The sequence below is a fragment of the Rhizophagus irregularis genome, chromosome 10 (genome assembly GCF_026210795.1).
Source record: "Rhizophagus irregularis chromosome 10, complete sequence".
In the NCBI taxonomy this organism is placed as follows: domain Eukaryota; kingdom Fungi; phylum Glomeromycota; class Glomeromycetes; order Glomerales; family Glomeraceae; genus Rhizophagus; species Rhizophagus irregularis.
Genome location: NC_089438.1, coordinates 81785 through 105580, shown reverse-complemented (window position 1 = coordinate 105580; position 23796 = coordinate 81785). Strand labels below are relative to the sequence as shown.

The following is a 23796-nucleotide window of genomic DNA, read 5'->3' as shown; positions in this document are numbered from 1 at the left end:
GTTATTTATATATTTTGCAATACTTTCTATTTATATTAAATTAAGAATTTCTTGCATATTACGTGATTAATTAAAATTAATAATATAGCTTGGCGTGATGTACAGATCTTATTTTTTAAGCTTTTTTTAACTTTATCACTATTATTTTATTTCATTCTTTTCCTTTATCTCATTCTTTCCCTCTCCCTTTGCTTCATTCTTCTTCCTAACCTTTTCTCCCGTACTTTCTATTAAAAATATTCTTTAATGAAACCTTTTTAATTTATTAACATTCCAATTTTTCATGGTTCTTTTTGTCTTCCTGAACATGACATTCTGGCAAGTTTTCATTTTTTTTTAATTTTATTTTAGTTGTTTTATTTTAATAAATAGCTTCTCATTAATTTTTTTTTTTTAGACAACTAGAATTTTGGTCTTTTAGCTAATTTACAGGATTTTGGTAGGAATTTTATTTCCATTCTGAATTTTCTTTTAACAAAATATCTACTAATATTTCAATTTTACTTTTTTAGGTATTTTTCTTACGATCTTTTTTTTTAACAAAAGTTTCACATTTACTTGGAAATTTGGATTAAGTTAAAAATTTCTATTGATAATTAGATATTATTTTGCGATTTTGTATGTATTTTTTTATTGAAGCTAAATAAATATATATACTATTTTTATACAAATTAGATGAATTATTTTTTAAAACGTAATACTAATATTTTGATTTTCTCTTTTTTTCAGACGACTTGATTCTTCTTAAATATATGGAAATTTAGTAGAAAAATAGGACCCTGGACATCACATATATAACTCACATTTGAGTTTTAGCAAATTCAATCAAAATTAGGTTAAACTCATAATTTTAGAAAGAGCAAATTGATTGAAAATTAATTAATAGTCATAATTATGAGTTTTAGCAAATTGTATTGATTTTACAAAGTCATATTTTATATTTGAGCAAATTGGTACTTTTTTTTAAATTTAACTTATCCTTAGTTTGCTTTTAACTTTATAAATAATATTTTTAAAAATATTAGTTTCGGGGTCCAGGTCATATTTTGGCCAAAATTAAGTATAATTCCGGCCAAAATTAAGCATAATGCGGGCCAAAACCCGTCCGTTTAGTTTCGCAACATTTTATTTTTTAATAATTATTTATTTAATTTATTATTTTTATTAATTATTATTTTATCTATAATCTATATATTTTAATTATAAAAATTGGCAGTTTAATTTATATTAATCATTTATTTTTTTATTGATAATAAAAAAAAAGATTATTAACTCATATTTTGAGTTTTAGCAAATTAGTATAGATTTGAAATGTGATAATTTAATTTTTAGCAAATTAGGTCTATTTTAGCAGGAGCAAAAAGTACTTAAATTCATGCAGATCAGTTATGAGTTATATATGTGATGTTCGGGGTCCTAGAAAAATAGTTATTTTTTTAATTATTCCTAGTGCTCTGTACGGGTCAGATCAGACCCGGGTGATCGACCCGACTCGAATTTTGAATCGAATCGGGATTGATCATTTTAATGACTTGTAACCCGCATGACCCAACCCATCGGGTTAGGGTCGTACTGTTGTTTTGACCCAGATCAACCCGGATGACCCGGATGACGCAGGTTTTCCCCATCATTAAGCCACAAAATGTGAGTTTTCTTGTAAAAAACTTTATTAATGAATAAGAAATAATGTCTGAGACTATTGATATTGCTGAACTAACAAATCAACTCAGAAAAAATAAAGATGCAAATACGCATCAAGAAGTCATGTGTCTTAACTGTTCGTAAGTAAAAGTTTTCATTGTATTTAATTTAAAATATATATTTAATATTATTTCATAATTCTTTTTAAAACTCTAGAGAGGACCCCGGATATCTCCAAAACAGGTCATAAGTCACACTTTCGGCAGATTGGCCCATTTTTCAGGGGCTCAAAAAATCGTTTTTTGTAAATATCTCGGCATCCAGTGGTCCAATTTTGATGAACTTTTTTTTAAATTGTAGAGCTAAATGAGGGCTACAAAAATAAAAAAAGTTCATTAAAATTGAATTACTGGATGCTGAGAAATTTACAAAAAACGATTTTTTGAGTTTCAGCAAAAAGGGGTGTTTTTGGCCAAAAGTCCATTATGACCTTTATATTAGATATCCGGGGTCCTCCTTTTGTGGCTTATAATTATTCTTTCTAATTGTTCTTATTGTTGAACTCAATAAACTGGTTGCTAAGCCGCAATTGATCGACTCCCTACTCAATCTATTGGTTTCTTGTTAATCATTCGATAAATATTACATCATGTAGATCATTTCTCTTCTTAAATGTTTATCTTTTTCGGCTAATCATTTATCCATTTACGCTGATTCAAGATTTGTTCGTTCGTACTTAATACTTAACGTTCACATTTGTCCATTTGGTATATTATTTGTTCATGCTAGGTATTCAACCGCTCACACCGTTACTAATAACTTTTGTTTCCTTTTAGATGTGACTCGTTGATAGCAATCAATTATCTAGTCAAATGGATGGAGTCGTCGGGCTGGTAGTGTGCCTCGCTAGCGCTCACCCCACCTCGGCCATGGCCTCGCAGTACCTACATCCCCCCTCCGTGGGGCAGGTTTACCTGCCACAGTACCATGGTCTGCCACGGTATTTTTCCACTTTTTTTTTTTCTACATTTTTTCTTATATATAACTTACTATGACAACTATGGCAACTATGGCAGACTACTTAAAAACGGAATAAAAACGCGAATAAAGCCGAAATCAAACAGAATCTCCTGCCATAGTACCTGCCATAGTACGAAAAATCTTATAATAATACTATGGCAGCCTTAGTCAGCCCCTCAGACCCCAAAACCCGATTCACGCTATGATTACATTTTATATACTCACCTAGACCCTCCAAGTATGATTCCCTATGTCCTGAACTATGGCACCCGAACTATGGCAGCCGAACTATGGCAGCCGAACTATGGCACCCGAACTATGACCACTTACCCCCGTCAGAAAAAATATATTCGGCAATTGAAGATTAGGTAACTATAAGTAACATACAATGATAAACTTACACGCCGCCACTTCTCTTGCCGAAGACCTCGGGCTTGATCTTGTAGACATCTATGGAATCCGTAAATGGATCCAAATTCGGGCATCACCCCTCAATGACCCGGACATAGTAGCAGAGATGGTCAGAAACCTTCCGGTTAAAGAATTCGGAAAACATCTCAAGATTAACAGACTCTGGTATAACTGTTGTAAAGCCGAGTTGTAGAAGCGGCGTAAAGAAGCCGAAGAGGTATACAAACAGGCAGTAGACTACTACAAGGAAGCCATTGACAATTTCAATGAAGCCGATCAGAAAAAATACACCAGGTTTGCAGGGATAGTAGTAATAGAAAGAGCACTCCTCAGATGCGGCTTTATAACGCAAGAGTCCGACTGGGAGAAATGGACTCAAATAACGTACAACATCCAATTGCTTAAGGAAGGTCGCACTCCTGACGATTCGGATGATGAATCAGATGATGGAGAGGTATCTCTCGATGACTCAGATGATGAGGAATACTTTTAGAAGGCGGTACTAATCCGTCTTCCTCTTTTTTGCCTCCTTAAGGCATTATCAATACACTGCTTACACGTGTCATCAGAATCTAAGATTTTCTGCCCGAGTTTTTTGCATTGCCGATTGTACGCCGTCTGATGTCTTTTAGCCGCAGTTTCTTTTTTCTTCTCCTTGGTTTTCTTTTTGATAACCCAGTCTATCCCAGTAAAAGTATTCTTATGCATACCACAAACTGTGCAATCACCATGCAGCCGGTAACGCCCATTTGTGGTCATATCTTGTATTTCACTAGCAGTCTCGGTTTCCTTCTTACACTTTAGGCAGTAAAATCGTGTCATTTTAAGATTTGAAGTCCGAAATCTTTCCTTTAATTTGTCGTAATATGTCGCAATTAGAGAATTACTACAAATACTACAATCTCTCCGGAGTACCAGCACGAATTCTAAAAGGTGAGGAGCACTACAACCTATACAAAAAGCCCCTAAAGGAAAAGTCATCAGAGCGTCCACGAGTAGTTGTATGGAAACCAAATGCGACGCATCAGGCAGATCTCGCAGAGATGCCAGTCGACCCCAAAGGATTCCACTATTTCCTCGTAGTGGTGGAAGTCGCGGGTAAACGAGTCGACGCAGAACCCCTAAAGGATAAAACCGCAAATAGGGTTCTCAATGGATTTGTCAAAATCTACAGAAGAAATCGTATTAAGCCACCAACACACAGACTGGAGATGGACTCTGGATCAGAATTCACTAACGAACAGGTACGTGATTTTTTCCTGAACAGCCTAGGGGTGATGATGAGGTTTGGAGAGCCAGGAAGACACAAACAGCAATCATACGCTGAACGAGCTATCCAAGCGATCCAGGAGCCTCTCCTAAAACGAATGGTGGCACAGGAGTTGAAGACCGGGGTGACATCCGTGGAATGGTCAGAAGATTTCTATGATGTAGTTAATAAAATAGATGAAATCTGGCAAAAAAATCCTCCAGATATTCCGACTGGGTCACCCAAGGTGTCAAAAAAGACGGAACTTCTCTCTGAAGGAACGCGTGTCCGAGTAAAGTTAGATGAACCTATCTCAGTACTCGGTAATAAACTCCATGGAAAATTTCGTACAGGAGACATAAGATGGAATCCCAATATCCGTGTCATCAAAAAAATGATACTCTCACCCGAACAACCTCCTACATATCTTCTTGATGGACCACACGGGCGACTAGGTGTATCCAGATGTGCGTACACCCGAAAAGAGTTGCAGATTGTTCCAGAAAATGAATATCCCCCACCTGATTCCGTGATAAGAGGGCAACCTGAAAGATTTGTACCTGAGCGGATACTCCGGCATCGCATCAGGAAGGGTCAAGACCAATATCTAATCAAGTGGGAATGATACCCAGATACCGAAGCCACTTGGGAACCCGCTGACCGGTTGGAGGAGGATGTTCCCGATTTAATTCGCAAATTTTGGGAATAAAAAATAAATATTCCCTATTTTTTGTCTCCTCGATTCACGTCAGAAACTATCGGGATAAAAACATTCTTCTCATTACAAGTAAGGGCGATATGTTCACGTGATTCATGGACATCATAATTGTAACGTTTCAGACACGTCCGGCTCAATCCAATCTCCCTATGCTTGTAATCGCTTAAAACCGCGAGATTCTCAGTGATTACACAATCAGGGGTTAGTTTGATTGACACACCTTTTACCATGCCAAATGTCCTACCAGAACCCGGAGCGCCGGATATGTTATGTGTAATACTCTTGTCGATATCCAACCCTAATTCTTCAGCGGCTTCCCTCTGAATAAAAGACGCGTTAGCACAAGTGTCTGCTAAACACTGAATTGCTATCCCATTGACCTTCCCATCCAGCGCTAAAAGATCTTTAGTATTCTCCAAACGAGCTACGTCAATATCCATCGGGTCATCTTCCCTGATATCCTCTTCTTGTTTTTCCTCAACTAGGTCTTCCGGAATCTCCGTACTTTTACGAGCAGACTTTAATTCTTCCCGAAGAATCTCGCGGAGTAATTTTCTAAAATCTGCAGACCTTAATAAACTTAATGAATCATTTTTGGTGACGGCTTTTATAAGTGTGGGCTTACTACTAGTAACCTTCACAGGAATCTTAATAGGAGTCATTTTAACTGATTTTTTTGGAACAGATTTAAGAAGTTTCGAGATACTTACACCCTTATCCGAGTTTACTTTTTTTTTGTACTTCGAACTGCACAAATCCGAAAACCACCTTCCTCATCGGGAACAATTTTCAAGTCATCAAAACTCGCGGTATTAGTATCAATATCCATAGCATCATCATTAAGATCAAGGTTTCTCATTGCTCGGGCTAATTCCAGATCATCGCGTCTATCTTTAGCCTTCTGAAGTCTCTTTAGAAATCTTTTAGACGTCTCATATCCCATAATAAGATCAATAACATGTTGATCATCCTCACTAGTCCACTCAGGAGCATCAGGGTCACCAGGGTCATCACCAAAATTATGATCTATATAACCATCATCCCAATCAGGATCCTGATGATCCTGAACAACGCGTGGCCGTGGCTTTGGCCGAACAGGTTTAATCTGTTGTCTATAGACCAGTGGTTTACGAACTGGCTTAGATGCTTGTAATTGTTTAAATTGTGCCTGGAAATTCTTGGTAAGTTCCTCGGCTTGCGCCTTGAGCAATTCTTGTAATCGTTCTTGAGTAATAACGTCTGTTGACCTTTGTATTACAGCACCTTCGTGTGGAGTCACGGGATGAGTATAGCCAGCCAATTCCTCTTTTTTAGCCTTTTCAATACCCTGACGCCTTTGTAATCCATAGAACATTTCACCCTTTCGTCACTCAAGATCACTCAATCTATCGATTAATGTATTAAGAGGTGCCGCCCCGATTCTGGAAGCTTCAATAACGTTTTCCGGCAAAAGTCCTCTATAGAACTGGTCAGTAACCATAATTCGATTATATCCTACAATATCTCCAGCCCTCTCAACTCGCTTGTAGTAAGATCGAACAGGTTCACCTTGTTCCTGGTAAAGGTTACTAAATCGTATTTGAAGTCTTTTTTCCACGACGGTTGGAAAATTTGTGCGCATATGCATAAATGCTTGATCCAGGAGAATCCCCTGTAAGACTATCGGTTGATTCTGGGCAGCAGCATTGAATGGACCTCCATGATCTCCCAACCCATTAACGGGTAGATGAGTAGGACGTCCGCCCGCACGCCTCCACTGCTCTTCAACTTTAAAATTCGTTCTAATGATATCAGCGCGTGATGGGAAAAATGCATCTCCAACGGTTACCGCCGCATTACCTGCAACCCTTGAATATACATCAGCATCAGAACCGGGTAAGTAAGTACCAACATGTAATCCATTAGCAACCTCAGGAACAGCTAAAGCTCTGAACGCTCGGCGAGTAGCACCGGCTCCACCATTTGCAGTAGCCACTAACCGAATATTCGAGAGTTCCCAATTTTTTCCAGTAAGTTCTGCATCAAACCACCTCGCCGCTTCATCTCTCATACAGCTACGAAGAACCCCCATCGCTCGCACCCGACCCGGAGGCGCACCAGCATCGTCCAATGGATCAATACCAACGGTATTAATATACCCTAAAAAGTTATCAATAAAAAGATTAAGATCTTCATCTTCCCGACCATGAAATATGGGGGCAGCTATACCAACGGCAGCCATATCGTATTTTGTGGATGGTTGAGAGGAGGTGGAGGAAAGTTCAATTGTCTAATCCGAAACCATTGTACTTGGATATGCAGAGCGGCTATTTGTTGGAAAAGTCGATTCCTAAGACGTCCCAATGTCCGAATTCCAAAAGAACCCGATTATTGGCATATACAAGCCGATTTCGTGCCGCATCACGCTCGCCTATAGCTCTATTACGTTCACCTATAGCTCTATTACATTCTCCTCTCATAAGATTATATTGCTGCTGAAGACGACGATTAGTCGTCCGCATACCACCAAACTCACGTTCCAATTCAGCCAAATTAGCTTCTAAACTAGTAATAGTATCTTGTACGTTATTTAGCTCATCTTGTGTAAGACCTAACAAACCCGTTTGAACCTCGAGTTCATCTTGTAATTCATCACGTTCTTTTCGAGATCGATCACGTTCTGCTTTTAATATATCGCGTTCTTCGTATGTTTCTCTACAGCGATGAATTAATAAATTAAGAGCATGTTTAAGACGATGGTTTGCATTTTGTACATCTCGATTAACAACTATGCGATCACTGACAGTTAAAAAATCTGTTAGATCCTTAATTACCGCAACTAATGGTATATTATTCATATCACGCAAATCCCTAGGAGGCGGTCCAGTAGGCTCTGAAGAAGTATAAATTGCAATTGATGTCGACATCGTATTTAAACTAAGATAGAATAAAATTCAAATGGATCTTTATGTATACAATTTGGACGAGTACACGACCGACTCGAGACAGGGTAATGAGTTTGCCCCATCATGGCCTTTCCGTCTTGCCGTAGCAGGAAGTTCTGACTCGGGTAAGACAACTATGATTATTAATTTGTTAATGGGAGACAAGAAGGCAAAGGAGGATGGCGAAAGGTACATATTATGTGATGCGGTAATTCTAGTTGGCAGATACCTCGATGAACCGAAGTGGGCAGTCGTACGTGATTTTTTCAAAGAAGAAGAAATTCCGTTTACCGCAGTATCCCATAGTGAGATTCCAAATGTTAAGGACTTCAACTCCACCCAGGCTACTGTGGTAATCTTCGAGGATTTGATGGATGCGCCTAAAAAAACCCAGGATCTCATCACTGGATTTTTTACACACGGGCATCACAAAAATATCTCGTGTATCTATGTGGCCCAAAGATTCTTTACCATTCCCAAGGCTATTCGTGAAAATGTGAATTATATTTCCCTACATGGAGGTCACGGAAGTTTGACCGATACTAAGAGGATCATCCGCCAGTATACAGAAGAATCGGAGTCACTAGCTCCAGTAATTGATGACCTTACTCTACAACGCGAATTTATAGTATTTGATCTTAGAAGATCCAAGAGCGATCCGTTATCTATTCGGGTTAGATGGGATACTAGTCTCAGTTCGATCACCGATCAATCTCAGTTCGATCCTAGTTCGATCTCAGTTCAATCCCCGTTCGATCCGAGTTTGAACCCAGTTCGATCGAAGTTCAATCCGAGTTTGAACCCAGTTCGATCAAAGTTTAGTTTCTATGGCCAGAAAGCCGTAGCTAAAGCAAAAAAGTCCTCCCAGCTAATCGAGTTTGCTCGGGAATATCCGTCGCCTAAAGAGAGAAAACACCTTCTCGTATCTGGTGTTATAGCTAAGAACGCAGATACCTGGATTAAGTACGTCTTTTGGGAAGCTTACGGACTATCTGGTAAGACCTTGGGATCAGACTTCCAAAACTTCTTAGCGAAAGTACGGGATAGGACCACGAAGACTGAAATTCCAAAACCTGAGACCGTAAAGGAGTTATTCTCCCGATATGAAGTCCTGAAGTCTAGTCACCCTTTGGATAATAAAAAATTAATAGAAGGCATCGGGGTCCTTTTACAGATCTTTTCTAAGGGTCATATGGACCGTCGAGCATTACGAGTAGGGATCAATAGTATTTTGTAAGAATCTGGCTGCTTTAGCAACCCATCTCGTGAAGTTCTTCCGCAGAAGCCCTAAGAATCATGGCGCTTTTTTTACGTCCTTCGAAGTCAATCTGTAGCATCCTAGCTTTTAATCCAATAGCTCCTAAGGCTCGAGAAGCAAAGTTCTTAGTCATCGGATTTCTTACATGATTTACATAGTTCTCATAGAATGTAGTAAAGGGTTCGTCAATACCATCCGAGTATGTATTCCGTAAGAACTGATATAAGGCAATTTCCCCACTGTCACATCCAATGGCTATAAGCTGTTCAAGAAGCCACTTCCTAGTATCCTCGTATGAATCTCCGTCCATAATTTTCATATCTAGTCTTTGTGTGAATAATTGCGTAAAATCTGCATTACTTGCCCGACGGATAATCTGGACCAACTTATCCCTGGCAAGTCCCAAGGCTTGTAAAGGTTCACTCTCGTCACCAATCTTCTTTATAATCTGTCTATACAACACGCTGGATAATCCTCTATATGCCGCTTTTGCAGAGAATACTCCACAGTTCTGACACTGGTTTATTACGATTGATGTTGACATGGCTATCTTTCTTTGATTATTCGCTCACTTAGTATCCTTCACAATCTTTTTTATATATTGTTATCTTTAAATACCTGTCATTTGTATAAAAAAAAATAACTGGCATTAAGGGATCAACCGTTGGAAAGACCGGAAGACCAGAGGACCGGAGGACTGACCATTAGGAAGCGCAGTCCTTGCACAACTTGTCCGTTAAGTCACTTGGGCTTACAGGCATGAGACATTCCCTACACAACTCAATATTAAGCTCTGCAAATCTCGGGGCATGGTCCTCCAAAGTTCGTGGATGACCGGAAGGACCGGAGGAAGGTGTCCCGTTAGTCGTATTCTGCTGTAAGATAAAATCATCATATTCATCTTGGTCAGCTTGAATAGCGGCTCTGATTTGTTGTATATTATTGAAAGTTAACCGCTGGCCATCAAGATTTTCCTCATTATAGCGTGTTTCATTGATGATTTCCTCTATAAGCTCCTCCTCTTCAGAATGAACAAGGTAGTAGTCCTCAACTACCTCGTAGTCACTCTCAACCAGTCTATGATACGTTCTAGTACTGTGTTGAATATAGCGTCCTGTATCTGTATTTAAATATACAGGTTGTTCCTGGGGTGGAGGCGGTACGGTTTGTCTACGGACAAGCCTTCCATCGATATAATCATGGGATTCCATAACTATTCGATTAAAGGTATCTCCACCAACACGGATTGGACGTCCGGTTATAGGATTAGTTATATAAGGGTATGACATGTCTTTTTTCTGTACGTGTCTACATACCTAATTGTTATCTTCAATTTACAATAACCAAGTGACATCGTCATCAGTCCTTGTCAAGGCAAACATGGCATAGTAGCCTTTATCTTTATTAAATTTATTTAACGAACTTACAAAAATAAAATAAAATTTTCAAAGTACAAAAAAAGAAAAATAAAATTAACTAAAAACAAAACTATATAGTCTCCAAAACAGTAATAAAGCTATAAAATAATTCAAAAAGAAAAATCGCATAACACTAAAACTATCCTGATCCCCCGCCTAAATATATTTCAACCTAAGAAGAGGCAACTATGCAAACAAACCAACGAACAATGCGCCCATTATTAAAATCGACACACCACCCTGCTAAAGCTGTTAGTAAGTTGCACCGTTAGACGACCCATAAAACCCGAATAGTGATTAAACCAAGGCAAACCATATTTCATCGAGTTCTTTAAATAATCAACGTCGGAGTCACGTGCAGCGTCGGAAAGGGTCGGAGGAGGTAAAGTTGAGAAAGGTAAGTACGTAGACTTTGGCAAATTTGAAGGCCGAGAAAGTTTGAGTTTATGAGTAATATTCATCGCGTCTTCCCATTTAGATTTATCATAGGAGCGCGGTAGCCAAATTCGTTTTCTAATCTTTTGGATAAAGTGATTGTGGATAGCAGAGATAACCTTCATCGCAGAGTTACGTGGAATAGAAAGTTCTTCAAAAAATTCGACAAAGGATTTCGGAAGGCAGCCATGGACAAGGCTATATGAAGTCCAATTTGAAGAAGAAAAGGACCAACAAGGAAGAGATTTAAATTTGTTAATAATTAAAGAGGGATCTTTCTTAACGAGATCACCAGCTTCTTGAAGTTTGTTGATAAAGTGATGTTGGTAGGAGAAGAGAATCTGTTCCATAGCGATACGTCTACATTTGCACATAAACAAGTGCATGAAATCTTCCTTGGAGTCGAGGCACGAACGACACAATAAGATGTCAATATACAAGTCCGGGCGAATTCTTTTAAGATGTTCCAAGATAGGCAAATCTTCCAAAAAGAGTTTGAATTTAAAGGTGCGATGAAAGGAAGCATGAGCACGAGTAAATGAAGCATCATGCTGAGGTTCAGAATTTAGCGAGAACCAGGTAAGATCCCAATCAATCACGAAATCTGAGATAGAGGATAAAGCAATGGTAAAGTTAAAACGCGATAAACGCGTTAATCTATGCATCCACAGCATTTGCGAATATTGCTTAAATAGGCGTCGTGGGTTGGATTCGCATAAAATATCATCATATTTTAATAAGAAATCGTGAGGAGATACTTGATCCAGATCAGAAAGAAGAATTGCTGAAGGAGAAGTATGCGCAGAGTTGGCCAGAGAGTCCGCGTAGTCATTATAGAAATTACCAGAGTGACCTTTCACTTTAACAGCCGTGACGGATAAAGATTTGGAGGAAATGAGACGTTCAATAATAGCCCAGAGTTCAAAATTGGTGGTCTTGTAATAAAGCCTACTATTGGAATAAGAAAAGGTAGCACATAGACTAAGGCCATCTATGGCAGATTGAGAGTCAGTATGAATAGTGACCGTTGAAGATGGAGGAGTGACTGTAAGAGCAGCATGTATAGCGGCGATTTCAGCTTTTGTAGAAGAAGGCCAATTGTGAAAAATTCCATGAGCGTGAGCAGCGATAGATTGGAAAAAACCAGCGCCATCAAGGACTTGTACCCAAGACCAACCCATAGAAACATCAGGAGTGCCAAGGTTAATTAAAGAACCATCAGTATAAAAACAATAATGATTATCAGGAGGAGTCGCTAACGGTGAGACAGCAAAAGCAAGAGAGGCAGCCTCAATCCCAAGCCTTGAGATAAAAACAAAATAGAATCAGGGAGTACGCGTGAAAAATTGGCCTTATGTTTAACCAAGGAACGGATACTGCTGGTTGCCGAGGCACATTCAGATTCAGAGAGGTGTATGACTTGCATGCGATATTCCAATTTTGGAATAAGGACAGTGTTGTGTAAATAAACTACTTGTTTAGCAGATAATTTGGCAGGACGAACGGTAGCAACGAAAGAGTTACATTCTCAAGCAACTTGCTTTCTGACAAAATCACGAGATCTAGCGACATTGAACCAGACGCCCAGGAAGCGAAAAGAACTATTCATGGAAATAGGCACAATAGAAATGGAAGGAACTTTGTTCAGTCCAGATAATTGCAAGTCAAACACGACTGGAGAAGGTGAAGGAGCTGAAGTGGGAGGCAACGAATTAGTAATTAAAACATATTTGTTGTGATTAGCGGAAGTATTATTGATCTGATAAAATTCTTCCGTAATAGAAAGCATCGATTCCATTCCAGATTTAGATGACGAAATTAAAGTGGAATCGTCCATAAAGACTAAGTTATTCATACGTAATCCATCTGGACTTGTCTCAGCCAAGGGATTAGATAAAGAAGGAGCATGAAGTATATATGGGTCCATCATTTCATTCTTAAGAACAGTCAATAAAGGGTCTATATATATAACCCAGAGTAAAGGAGAGATAACTTCGCCTTGATCTATACCAATACGAACACGGTAAAAAGGTGTAGTGCCATGAGCAGTAAAAACGCGATTAGAGCGCTTCATAAAAAGGGATAAAATAAACTTGGTGGCAGAAGCAGGAAGTTTAATGCGATCTAAAGCAAAACGCAACATCTTGAGATCAACCGAGTCGAAAGCCTTCGAAATATCTTGTGAAAGGATCCAAAGCGGCGATTTGTTGACATGAGCATCATGGATAATAGATTCCAGGACGACAATAGGGTCGCGACAAGAACCACCAGGGAGACCGGCGAAGTTTCCTCCTTTGAGAACTTCATTCGAAGCCAAAATGGAAGCGAGACGATTATAAAAGAGTTTGACCAAAGATTTCCTAATTACTTCAAGTAAAGTAATAGGTCTTGTATTCTTGAGTTGACATTTCCATTCGTGAGGTTTAGGGATAGGGAAAACCATAGCTTGACGCCATAAATCAGGAATGTCTGCAGTGTGGAAGCATGATTGGACCAGGATTAAAACCAGAGCAGTAGCGTTTGAACCCAGATGCTTAAGCATCTCATAAGTAATCATAGAAGGACCAGGAGCTTTGTCGTTAGGCATAGAAGAGACCGTAGACAACCATTCTTCAAGAGTAGGAGGATCCAACAAAGAATCATAAATAGAAGAATTCACATCATCCATAGGGCGATAAGCAGAAGACCATTTTTCAGGAAGAGCTGAAATGTTATCAGGAGGAGATGATTTAATAGGTACGGAATTCTGGAAGTGGTTGATAACAGCGTCATCAATATCATGCAGGTCCGTTAGAAGTTTAGGTTGTGTAGGGTGGTCGATAAAGACACGATCCAATGTGATACGACGTCGAGTCCTTGAGAGAGCTGAATTAATGAATGAGGAAATATCAGATTCAAAATTGTTGTCCCTAATCCAATTTGGCACGAATGGAAAAATCTTGAAAATCTTTTTCTTTGAGAAGAAGGAGGCCATAAAGGGCACTGGAAATAGTCTTTAAGGATTCTAGTAAAGAATTAAACCCGTCTTGCCTACATGTGGTTAAAGAAGTAGGTAAAATAAGGGGGGAAGGAATAACCTTCTTATAAAGATGAAGAATCTTTTGAAGTCTAATGAAATGAGTGGACCAAACATGTTCATATCTATTAAAATATGTGGAAGGATATTTGCGCAATAAGCGTATCGAATGCAGAAGATGGCTGAGAAAACGATAATGTTGAGTTAAAGCTTCCAAATCTTTAGGCACCGTAGGTGTGTATTGATTACCAACTGTGACAGATGGAAGAGAAGCATTAGCAGCTTTCACGATACGAGAATGTAAGTATTCACATTGTTGATTGATGTGCCATGTTGAAAAAGTAGAAGGAAGAACGTCGCAAAATGAGTCAGTGTGAGTGGAAAAAGATTCCCATTGTTGAGTAGTGACTGAATCAAATTTGAAAATGCGGCGAGTTCGACGTTGAAGTTGTTTAGCACGAGCAACCTTGATAGACGCAGCCAAGAGTGAATCATCAAAATACGTGATGACAGGATTGTGATCAGAAGAGCAGGTATCATGGGCGTCGAATATGTAGGAAGTGAGAGCAAAGCTTTTTAGCATCGGGCAGGACCAAACATAGTCTATGCGAGTAATCTGGTCATCACGGTGGAAGGTGTCTAGGGAATCAGAAGCATTAACAGGAATGGTTTCTTCATAACCATGAGATAAAAGATGATGCAACAAACGATAAGATCGTTGAGAAGCAACAGAAGGGCGGTTAAAATAAATAGGGTAATAAGTATCTAAGTGCATATTAAAATCGCCACAAATGGCGTGATAAAAATTTTGTTGTTTAGTTTGCACTAATAATTGTAAAAGGAGATCAATAGTTTCAGATCGTAGTTTAGAATCGGAAATAGGAGGATATATATAACAAAAATACGCAATTTAATGTTGCCTTTAAAATAAAGGTCAACAGATAAAATACGTGAGGAATGTGAAACAAAATCTTGTACATGAGAAGCAAGAGATTTTTCAATAAAAAGGGAAACGCCACCAGTAGATTTGACTTGTTTAGTTTTATCTATGTCAGAGGAAAAGACAGTATAATTAGGAAGGCGTTTAGATAAAAAATGAATTTGTTTGGGGGGTAAATGGGTGTCTACAATGCCACCAAAGGAAATATGTTTGAGGTTGAAAAAGTTTGAAATTTGTTCAATTTTAACTTGACTATTATGGCGAAGGCCATTAATATTAAAGGATGAAATATTAAAGGAATTGGGAATAGGGGGGGAATTTAATGTAGTAAATAAAGATTCATGTTCTGAAAAATTATAAGTATCTACAGGATTGGGTGTAGAGATGTGCCACTTAGTGTTATATAACATATATAACATATATATATAACTAAAAAAAATACATATAATATGAATAAAAATTTTTTTGATCAATCAATTACCAGGCTGTATATTCTGAAGTCACAAAAATTTTCATCCCTTATCTGTCACTGGTCACGTGAAGTGAGATTAATGATATATATAACATAAATAACATAAATAACATATATAACATGTTATGTTTGTTATATTTGTTGTTTTTAATGTTATAAATATTATATAGCAAAAATGGTATATTTTTAATATAGAATAATAAAAGTATATATTGTATTTATAAAAATTTTTATTCATATTGTATGTATTTTTTTAATTATATATATGTGTTATATATGTTATATAACACTAAGTGGCACATCTCTAATTGGGTGGGTTTCGAACAAACGTATCATAATTAAAATTGTCAGACATTAGAACACTATGATAATAAAGTACGGGGAAAGGAGGTGAGAAATCAGTTATTGCGAAGGAGCTGAAGCTCGATCGGAGGGAGAACCACCAAGAGAAGCAATAAAACCTTGGATGGAACCAGTGAGCGATTGTAAAGTATCTTTAATCGCTTTTTGATCTTGAATAACGGAGATCAATTCGTCTTGCGGGGAAGGGTTAGAAGTGGATGCGGAAACAGAGTGTGGGGCTTTGTTGGATGTAGATGCAGAGGAAGAGGATTTCATTGAACCAGCAGATAAAGGAGCATTGGGATGCTGGATTAAGGTGCCAGTGGTTTCAGGAGGGTCTTCTTCCATTCGATCAGGTTCAGTATTAACGACAGGTGCAGAGGGAGGATTGATGCCTAAATGGGCTTCAATAGCAGATAGCCGTTGATTGTTAAGTTCAAGATTTGAAATGCGGGATTCCACTTGAGCAACATCTTGTTGAAGATTCTTTAAAACATTAAGAATCTTAAGGGCAGCCTCAAGAGCATTAGGAGAATTCTGATCCGGAAGTGGAGCACGAGCATTGGATGAAAAGGAAACAGATCTATCTTTGCTTTTACGGTTGTTGGAAGGTGTACGTCCATGAGCAGTTGAGGAGGAGTTAGCTGAGCCAGAGGAGGAGGAGGGCTTAGCATTAATATTGGAATTATTATTATTAGATCTATTGGAGTTGGAATTAGAACGTTGAGCTGAAGCAGAACGATCCCGAGATTTAGATCGAGATCGAGATCGAGAATTATTGCGCGGCGTTCTTTGTTGGGTGGGCCTTTGGCCAATGTTGAAGCGTTCTTTAAGAGCAGCTACAGGGTCACGTGTACGTGAACGACCACGGCGTTGGTTAAGCGGACAAGAGGTAGGAGCACAACCGAGTTTACCACATCGGTGGCAAAGAGCTTTCGAATCGTTGGATGTACCCCATCGAAGAGTACGACCTTGGAAACCAATAGTCTGCTCCATAGCGGCATCCATTGTCTCTTGCGAGTTGAAGGTAACATAAGCCCAAGGTTTGGGTTTATAAGAATTTAGGGAAAGGGGGATGTTAATGGCTTTTGCTCCATGTTCTTTGACCAAAGGGGCGAGATGGATATCTTTGGTATTAGCGGGAAGTCCAGAGAGAACAGCTACAAACGTTCTACGAGCAGCTTTTTGATCCAAAGAGTAATGGCATGGGGTAACACGTAAGCAGGTGGAAAAGAAGTAAACTGCCCATTGAGTAGTGAAACGGGAGATGGCATCAGCATGATCATAGACAATGCGAGCTTGTTGCATCTTAGCGCCTTTCCTTGAGTAGAGATGAAGGGGCGAGGAGATTGCTGAATTTCTTGAAGTAGGATTGGAGTTGCGGTTTAGTAATGAAGAAAGGTATATCTGTGACTTGAATTGCACGGAGGTCTTCATCGGACTGGAGTTGTTTGGGATCGTATAGGTGGAATTGTAGGTCCGGAAAATTGGAGTGTGTGCTTCCAACACACAAATCACGAGCCTCCGCAGTATGAAAATGTATGATGGGACGCTTAGCGTCCCCAACCTGAATCCATAAATACGAGCCCGACCGGTATATGATTCGTAAGTTTCTAAAAATAAATTGTTAACGGCATCTATAATTGCCTTATTAGTTTTAAGTTTCTCTAGAGTTTGGGGAGCGGAGTTGGGCGCAGCCGCAGCCAGGAAATCTTGACGATTAATGGTAATGGTAGGGGAGGGATCGACAGCCTGATCGGGCGATGTGCCATCATTCACGTCCATATTGAGGGACGCGTTAGGGGATGAGTTATTTTCTTTGTTTCGAGGTGCATGAATAGACGCGTTAGCTCCAGTGGACGCGTCTTGGCCAGGCGCAGTAGGCGCAGCAGAATTATTTGGGGTAGAAGCTTGAGTATTTTCTTGGGCGGTGCTGCGGGAATTATTTTGTTGAGGAATAGCGGTCGAAGTTGAACCAACTAAACCACCGTCAGCCGGCGCGTCGGCAACGAAATCTTCATAGTCTTCATCCATAGAGTCTTTTGTAATAATACGGGAACGTTTTTGGGAAGTGTTATCACTATCGGAACCAGAGTTGTCAGAGAGTTGTTTTTTATTATTTTTCTTCTCTTGACGAGCAGCCTTATTACTGTTAGGGTTATAGCTGCCGCCACCTCTTCTAGCAAGGTTTCTAGACATGTTAGAAGGTATGAGTTGGGTAAAATATAAGAGTTGTTAATACGAAGATATAAAATTTTCTTTCCGAAAATTTTTGGTTAATAGATCGGCAGTAAGAGATCTATCAGTCCTTGTCAAAAAATGCGAGGATGCCTGATGATGAGGTTACATGGTCATCAGTCCTTGTCGCAAAACACGAGGATACCTGATGAATAAGTTATTGGATTATTGGCCTAAAAAGCATTCATGGAAAAACTATGGATTATATTACAGAAAATGTGAACGGAGTTCATGTCACGTGATACCCTGAACAAATGTGTAGAGTGTCACGTGATTTCATGCGGTACGTAGATCATTTCCTTTTTGGGCGATACCCGTTCCACAAAAAATCGATTTGGTAAGAATGCGTTTGGAACCTTGTGTAACATAAATTTCCTTTTTCGGTAATTCGGGATTACGCGGTAATGCCGGCCGGATCTAAAAAATATGACTCTGCAGGGTAATTCCTACGAAAGTCAAGTACAAAATGCTTACTCCTGTTGAGTCCATTCATTCCACTCCCAGTCTCCAAGGATCGCCTCCCCATCTATGTTCACTTAATGCATGCTCTATGGTTTCCCTCTCTTGGGTCACGACCATCCCATTCCTAAGCATTTTCTCCATAATATAAAGCTGATCCTCGGTGAGGCGGTCTATCCATCTTTTATAGAAGTCGTTTACATCTTCAAATGTTATCCAGTCAACATTCCCTTTTTTGAATGGCTTTCCAAGAGCTCGGACATACCCGATCGTAGTGGCATAATTTTTCCACCTCTTATATGCCTCTCGACGAACTTCCTGCCACCACACTCTATCTACCTTACTCGCTGCAATAAGGTCAGTATCCAGGATCTTTGTGACAATGCGTTCGACTATTTCTACTGGTAATCGGTCCAACATGATGTTATGTTACTTATACTATAGCTATCTTCAATTACTGTATGCCTATTACACATGGATAAAAAATATAGACTAAATTCGTACAGAATCGTAGGACCACAGGAGCCGCTTATGCAAGAAGTTCTGTTAAGGTTTTCTCAGCCTCGTTTTTAGTAATAGCTCGCTTTGGGGGACCGGTTGATGAGTCCTTAGTCGCATTATAATACAATTCGAAGAGGGCCTCAAGCTTATCTAGGAGAGCTTGTTTATTCTTGTATGATTCGCGGATTTTTGCTATTTTAGCAGTATATGCCGCATTATCTGGGAAGAGTTTTCTGGCCACGAACTTCACATATGATACAGGAGAATTTGCCGTCTGGATTCGCTTGATATACTTCACGTGGTCCTGGACGAGGTAACTGGTTTTGCTAAACCCAGATACTAATGCGACTACTATAGTATCTTTTAATGCGCGGATAATCTTGGGGACAGTTTCGTCAGAGATAACACTAGGCTGAATGCGCGATGCCTCGTAAATAACCTCCTCACTAGTGCTGTCAGTGCTGTTAACAATGCTTGTGAATTCGGTATATGTTGACATGATTCTTTGTACTTTGTAAAAAATATAAATCTTCAGTTACCTGTTCATTCGAATGAGAAAAAATAAATATGAACCTCGGGGTTTACACTTGGGATACTGCGAGGCAGTAGAAGTGTCGCTCAGCCTTTTGTATCAATGGAGAGCCTGGTCTATATAACCAGGGGATAGCGACTTTCTGGATTATCCTAGCCGCTTTATTGTTCCTTCTTTCTATATATCTCCTAAAGGCATTCTGGATCATTTCAGCATGATGAGTATAATAGTCGAAATTAAAATGCTTTGGGCAACTATATAAATGTAGTCGCACCGCTTGATCCATGAAAGCGTCAGCTCCCCATCCGCGATCAATAAAAGATTTACAGTAGGTACAGTACCACCTATTTGGTAGTCGTGATACTATTCTTCTAATGTGCACAATATAAGCATATACAGCTTGACGAGACCTTGGATAAGGTAGCCGCCTATGAAAACCTATTCTACTACAAGTCTCATAATATTGCACAGCATTCTGAATGCGCTTAGCCCACGCGTGGAAACTTTCATCGTCTTGTCTACCTAATCCGTCGGTGTTTTGCATTTGGGTATCTCGTAAGATTACATATCCCATAGGTTTATTCAATTATGCCATAACGATATGTCAGTAAAAAATATACATACCGGTCCCTAGCAATCATGTCCAGATAACCTTGTTCGCATTTTTCACATGGCAGTATCCCGCGGTTTCAAACTTGAAAGTCTTTAGAGTCGTATCTGCATTCTCTGAACAAGTGAAAAGCGCGGGGCTATCTGGCTGTTCTTCTAAAATAAATCCGTCTGTATGGATATGTCGTACTTTATCCTTGTATGGTTGAATTGCCTCAGATGTGATTTTGCGACCACGTGCTAATAAGAATGGGGCGATCCTGGGATACTCACCTTTGAAGGGATTACCCGGGTTTGTAAACTGGAATCGCCACTGGTCAGATCCTACTGGTATGATAGAGTCGAGTGTATGGCCCTCTGGAAATGTAAATGGGTCTGTTTGATCTGTGGTGAGTGTCTTGTAATTACGCTTCCTCTGGCATAATGCTCCCCATAATGTGTTGAGAACTCGCTTTGCCACGCGGCCAGCTACGCCACCCTGGTTTTTAATTTTGAAGAGGAAGTGTACATACTCACCGAATATTACAGTTCCAGGGATTCTCGCTTCTCTATCATATATCAATGCATTTGGCTTCCCATTGTAAACGGTCGAATATCAAGCATGAAAAGATGATAAAATTCAACCACCAAATGTAATTTCCAAATATTAAGAACGAACAAATTGATTGTGAATTGGCGTGGATGGATAAATAATTAGCCGAAAAGGATAAACATTTAGGAAGAGTAATGATCTACATGATGTAATATTTATCAAATGATTGACAAAGAACCAATAGGAAAAATAGAGTCGATCATTTGCGGCTTAGCGATCTTTAACAATAAGAACGATAAGAAAGAATAATTATAAGCCACAGAAGATAAATTATAAGCAAAACACATAAAGTGGATTAAAAGAACATATAAAATAATGTCGGAAAGATTAAAGAACACGAAATAATATAAAAGATAATATGAAGAGATAGTATAAAGATGGAATATAAAAGATAACATATTAAAAAGAACATATATAAAAAGATAACACAGCCACAAAAGATGGATTATATCTTTACGACATAATATTTGAAAGATTATTTTAAAGAAAAGATAGCACAGCCATAAAAGATGGGTTATAAATTATTTCTTTACGATGTAATATTCGAATAATAGAAAAGATAATATATAAAATAATATATAAGATAGCATATTAAAAGATAGCGTATTTAGAATATAAATAGTATATTAAAAAGATAGTTCAAAGATAATATGTAAAAGAACATAAAAGAAGTATATTAGAAAGATAGTTCAACGATAATATGTAAAGAATATAAAAGATAGTATATAGATAGAATAGAAAGTAGCATAAAAATTGTATATATAGAGAGCGGAATTCAAAGTAATTCCATAGTTCTCATCCACAGAACTCAAATAAAATATAAGTTTCATTTAATTATTTGTTAATGAAGTTTAATGTTAATTAAAGGTAATAGGTTCGCCCTAAACTTTAATTAATGTTCGCTTAATTAATTTTAATTAAACAAATAAAAATTTTAAGATGAATTAAATATATGTTTTGAAAAGTAATAATTCGTAGCGAGAGCTATCGAAGTTTGAAATTAAAGGTAAAAGTGGATATAATTTGGGGAAAATTTAGAGAAGTTAAAGTTTATTTTATATCGTTCGACGTTTTATATTACTAACGCTATTTATTTTGTGAACCAAGAATGTTGTTGTTATATGTTGTTATATGTTGTTATATGTTGTTGTATGTTGTTTGTTGATTATGTTGTTTGATTATGTTGTTGATTAATTGTTCGCTCGTTTAATTGTTCGTTCGTTCGTTTATTCGTTCGTTCGACCATGGGAATGCCCGTTCGATGTGGCAACTCTGTAAATTGATGACAGAGGGAATTGGGGGATCTCACCATTCTGTATTAACTGTATATTAAGACCAAGTTTTTTTGCTCGTTGTAAGTCGATGAATGTATAGATTCCCCTTTTATTCTGTCGGAAGAGAATATTATTCCCACTTACCTTGGCACAGAATAATCCATACAAGGCATAACCCCTGTGGTCAACAAAGTCATTAAGTGTCTGGAATTTACCCCGTCTGATTGGAAAGTTTGCATTCGATTGTTGAATACTCGGGTATAAACTTGTTGCGTCGTACTGTCTTCCATAGCCCTTCCACTCGTTATCTGCCCAGATTAATCCTCCCATCATTGCATCACTTAACCACTCTGCTTCTATCGGGTCAAGAGGATCATTGGCTGGAATCCCTACACTTAATCGTTCGAATAACCAGAGAGCCGTTCTTTTGTAAGACCAGTTATGGTATGATAAGTCGATTCCTAAACCGAACTTCTTTGTAGTTTGTAAGAAGACATCCCGCTCCTCGTGGATTCTCTGATATGCTTCTTCAAGAGTTTCATATATTCCCGTTTTACGGTTTTTCTCAACAGAGATAAAGGAACTCTTGGAATTCTTAGTTTTTTGAAACTGCGCAATTGTACAAGACTTAACCGTTTTGCCGTTGTATATTGTGACTACATTATTGGTCCCATCTTCATGGTATACGATGGGTAAATTACGCTTTCTATCTATTTTACTGGGGTGGAGTCTTCCGGGATTTAACGCGAGGGAGTAATGGCCTTCTGATAGGATGAGTGTTACACATCTATCGGACTTACTCTTAGAGATTCGGGTAATGTCCCCCACAATATTAATTGTGAGACTTCCTGCGAGTTGTTCAACCTTGTCCATGCATGAAACTGGGATGGGAGCATCGCGATTGAGACCTAATGCCTTTTTGATATACTCGGGCTTTTCGATTGACTTTGGCATTTTAGAGAATGTGCCGTAAATATTTTTTAGGCATTCATACAGGCAATCATTTAGCTCCCCATTGCATCCTCCTGCGGCCGGTGGACTATCTCTTGCATAAATTATGAATCGTTCAAAATAATCAGGGTCTGCGTCATCCGGTAGTTGTGCTTCATCATAATGGTCTAATAGTGAAAAGAGGCTGGCTGGTTGGTTTCCTGATGTCCATCCACCGGGTTTCCAGTTTTCATAGGGAAGTAGGATCTGGAACTTTCTATCTGGAAATCGCGTCTGGAGAGTCTGACCGAGTCTGGCGATAGCTCCTCTGGAAAAGCGAGTACCGGAATACTGAAGTTCCTTGATGTCAGGTCGTGTTGGTAAAGTGCGGGCAATTCTTGAGTATTGCATTTTTATGTATATGATTTGTCTTCAACTATAAATAATATCTTTCTATATATATACGAAAAAAAAAAGAAATAATCTCAAATAGCGCTTACAATATGTCGTTGATAGCGCCCTCAGTATCCTCTTCGTCCCAGTCATCGATGATTCCATTGGCAGCCTCCCATTCACGTTCCATATCGGTTTTTGGACGTTCTTCGGGGATCTCTCGCGCTTTACCCTTATCTGCCCTCATAGTTTCATAACCAGAGGGGTGGGAATAATCTCGGCATTACGATTCTCCTTGTATATTCTTATTAAATCTGCGAGTTCTTTACGGCTAGGTATTTTAGGTAAGTATCCATTATATTCAATCCAGTCCTTGAAGCGGTCTACTACCTCCATAAGGTAGTACTGGTACTCGTCCTCAATA

The 23796-nt window shown here is 38.7% G+C and overlaps 6 protein-coding genes across 6 annotated transcripts; 1 reads left to right on the top strand and 5 right to left on the bottom strand.

Annotated features, from left to right (window-relative positions):
• Positions 1-3049: 3049 nt before the first annotated feature.
• Positions 3050-3565, top strand: OCT59_001602 (uncharacterized protein; the record flags this gene model as incomplete). The annotated part of the gene is made up of 2 exons (XM_066143942.1): positions 3050-3237; positions 3367-3565. 2 exons carry the CDS (start codon positions 3050-3052, stop codon positions 3563-3565), a joined length of 387 nt encoding a protein of 128 aa, XP_065995152.1.
• Positions 3566-7345: 3780 nt separating this feature from the next.
• OCT59_001601 (uncharacterized protein) lies at positions 7346-7945 on the bottom strand (the record flags this gene model as incomplete). The annotated part of the gene is made up of 1 exon (XM_066143941.1): positions 7346-7945. The coding sequence occupies one exon, from the start codon at positions 7943-7945 to the stop codon at positions 7346-7348; it is 600 nt and encodes a 199-aa protein (XP_065995151.1).
• Positions 7946-18571: 10626 nt separating this feature from the next.
• Positions 18572-18961, bottom strand: OCT59_001600 (uncharacterized protein; the record flags this gene model as incomplete). The annotated part of the gene is made up of 1 exon (XM_066143939.1): positions 18572-18961. One exon carries the CDS (start codon positions 18959-18961, stop codon positions 18572-18574), a length of 390 nt encoding a protein of 129 aa, XP_065995150.1.
• A 109-nt stretch (positions 18962-19070) lies between these two features.
• OCT59_001599 (uncharacterized protein) lies at positions 19071-19541 on the bottom strand (the record flags this gene model as incomplete). The annotated part of the gene is made up of 1 exon (XM_025329198.2): positions 19071-19541. The coding sequence occupies one exon, from the start codon at positions 19539-19541 to the stop codon at positions 19071-19073; it is 471 nt and encodes a 156-aa protein (XP_025176251.2).
• Positions 19542-19623: 82 nt separating this feature from the next.
• OCT59_001598 (uncharacterized protein) lies at positions 19624-20118 on the bottom strand (the record flags this gene model as incomplete). Its single annotated transcript, XM_025332159.2, has 1 exon — positions 19624-20118. One exon carries the CDS (start codon positions 20116-20118, stop codon positions 19624-19626), a length of 495 nt encoding a protein of 164 aa, XP_025176147.2.
• A 93-nt stretch (positions 20119-20211) lies between these two features.
• On the bottom strand, positions 20212-23562 carry OCT59_001597 (uncharacterized protein; the record flags this gene model as incomplete). The annotated part of the gene is made up of 3 exons (XM_066143938.1): positions 20212-20661; positions 22194-23376; positions 23480-23562. 3 exons carry the CDS (start codon positions 23560-23562, stop codon positions 20212-20214), a joined length of 1716 nt encoding a protein of 571 aa, XP_065995149.1.
• Between the last annotated feature and the right edge of the window lie 234 nt (positions 23563-23796).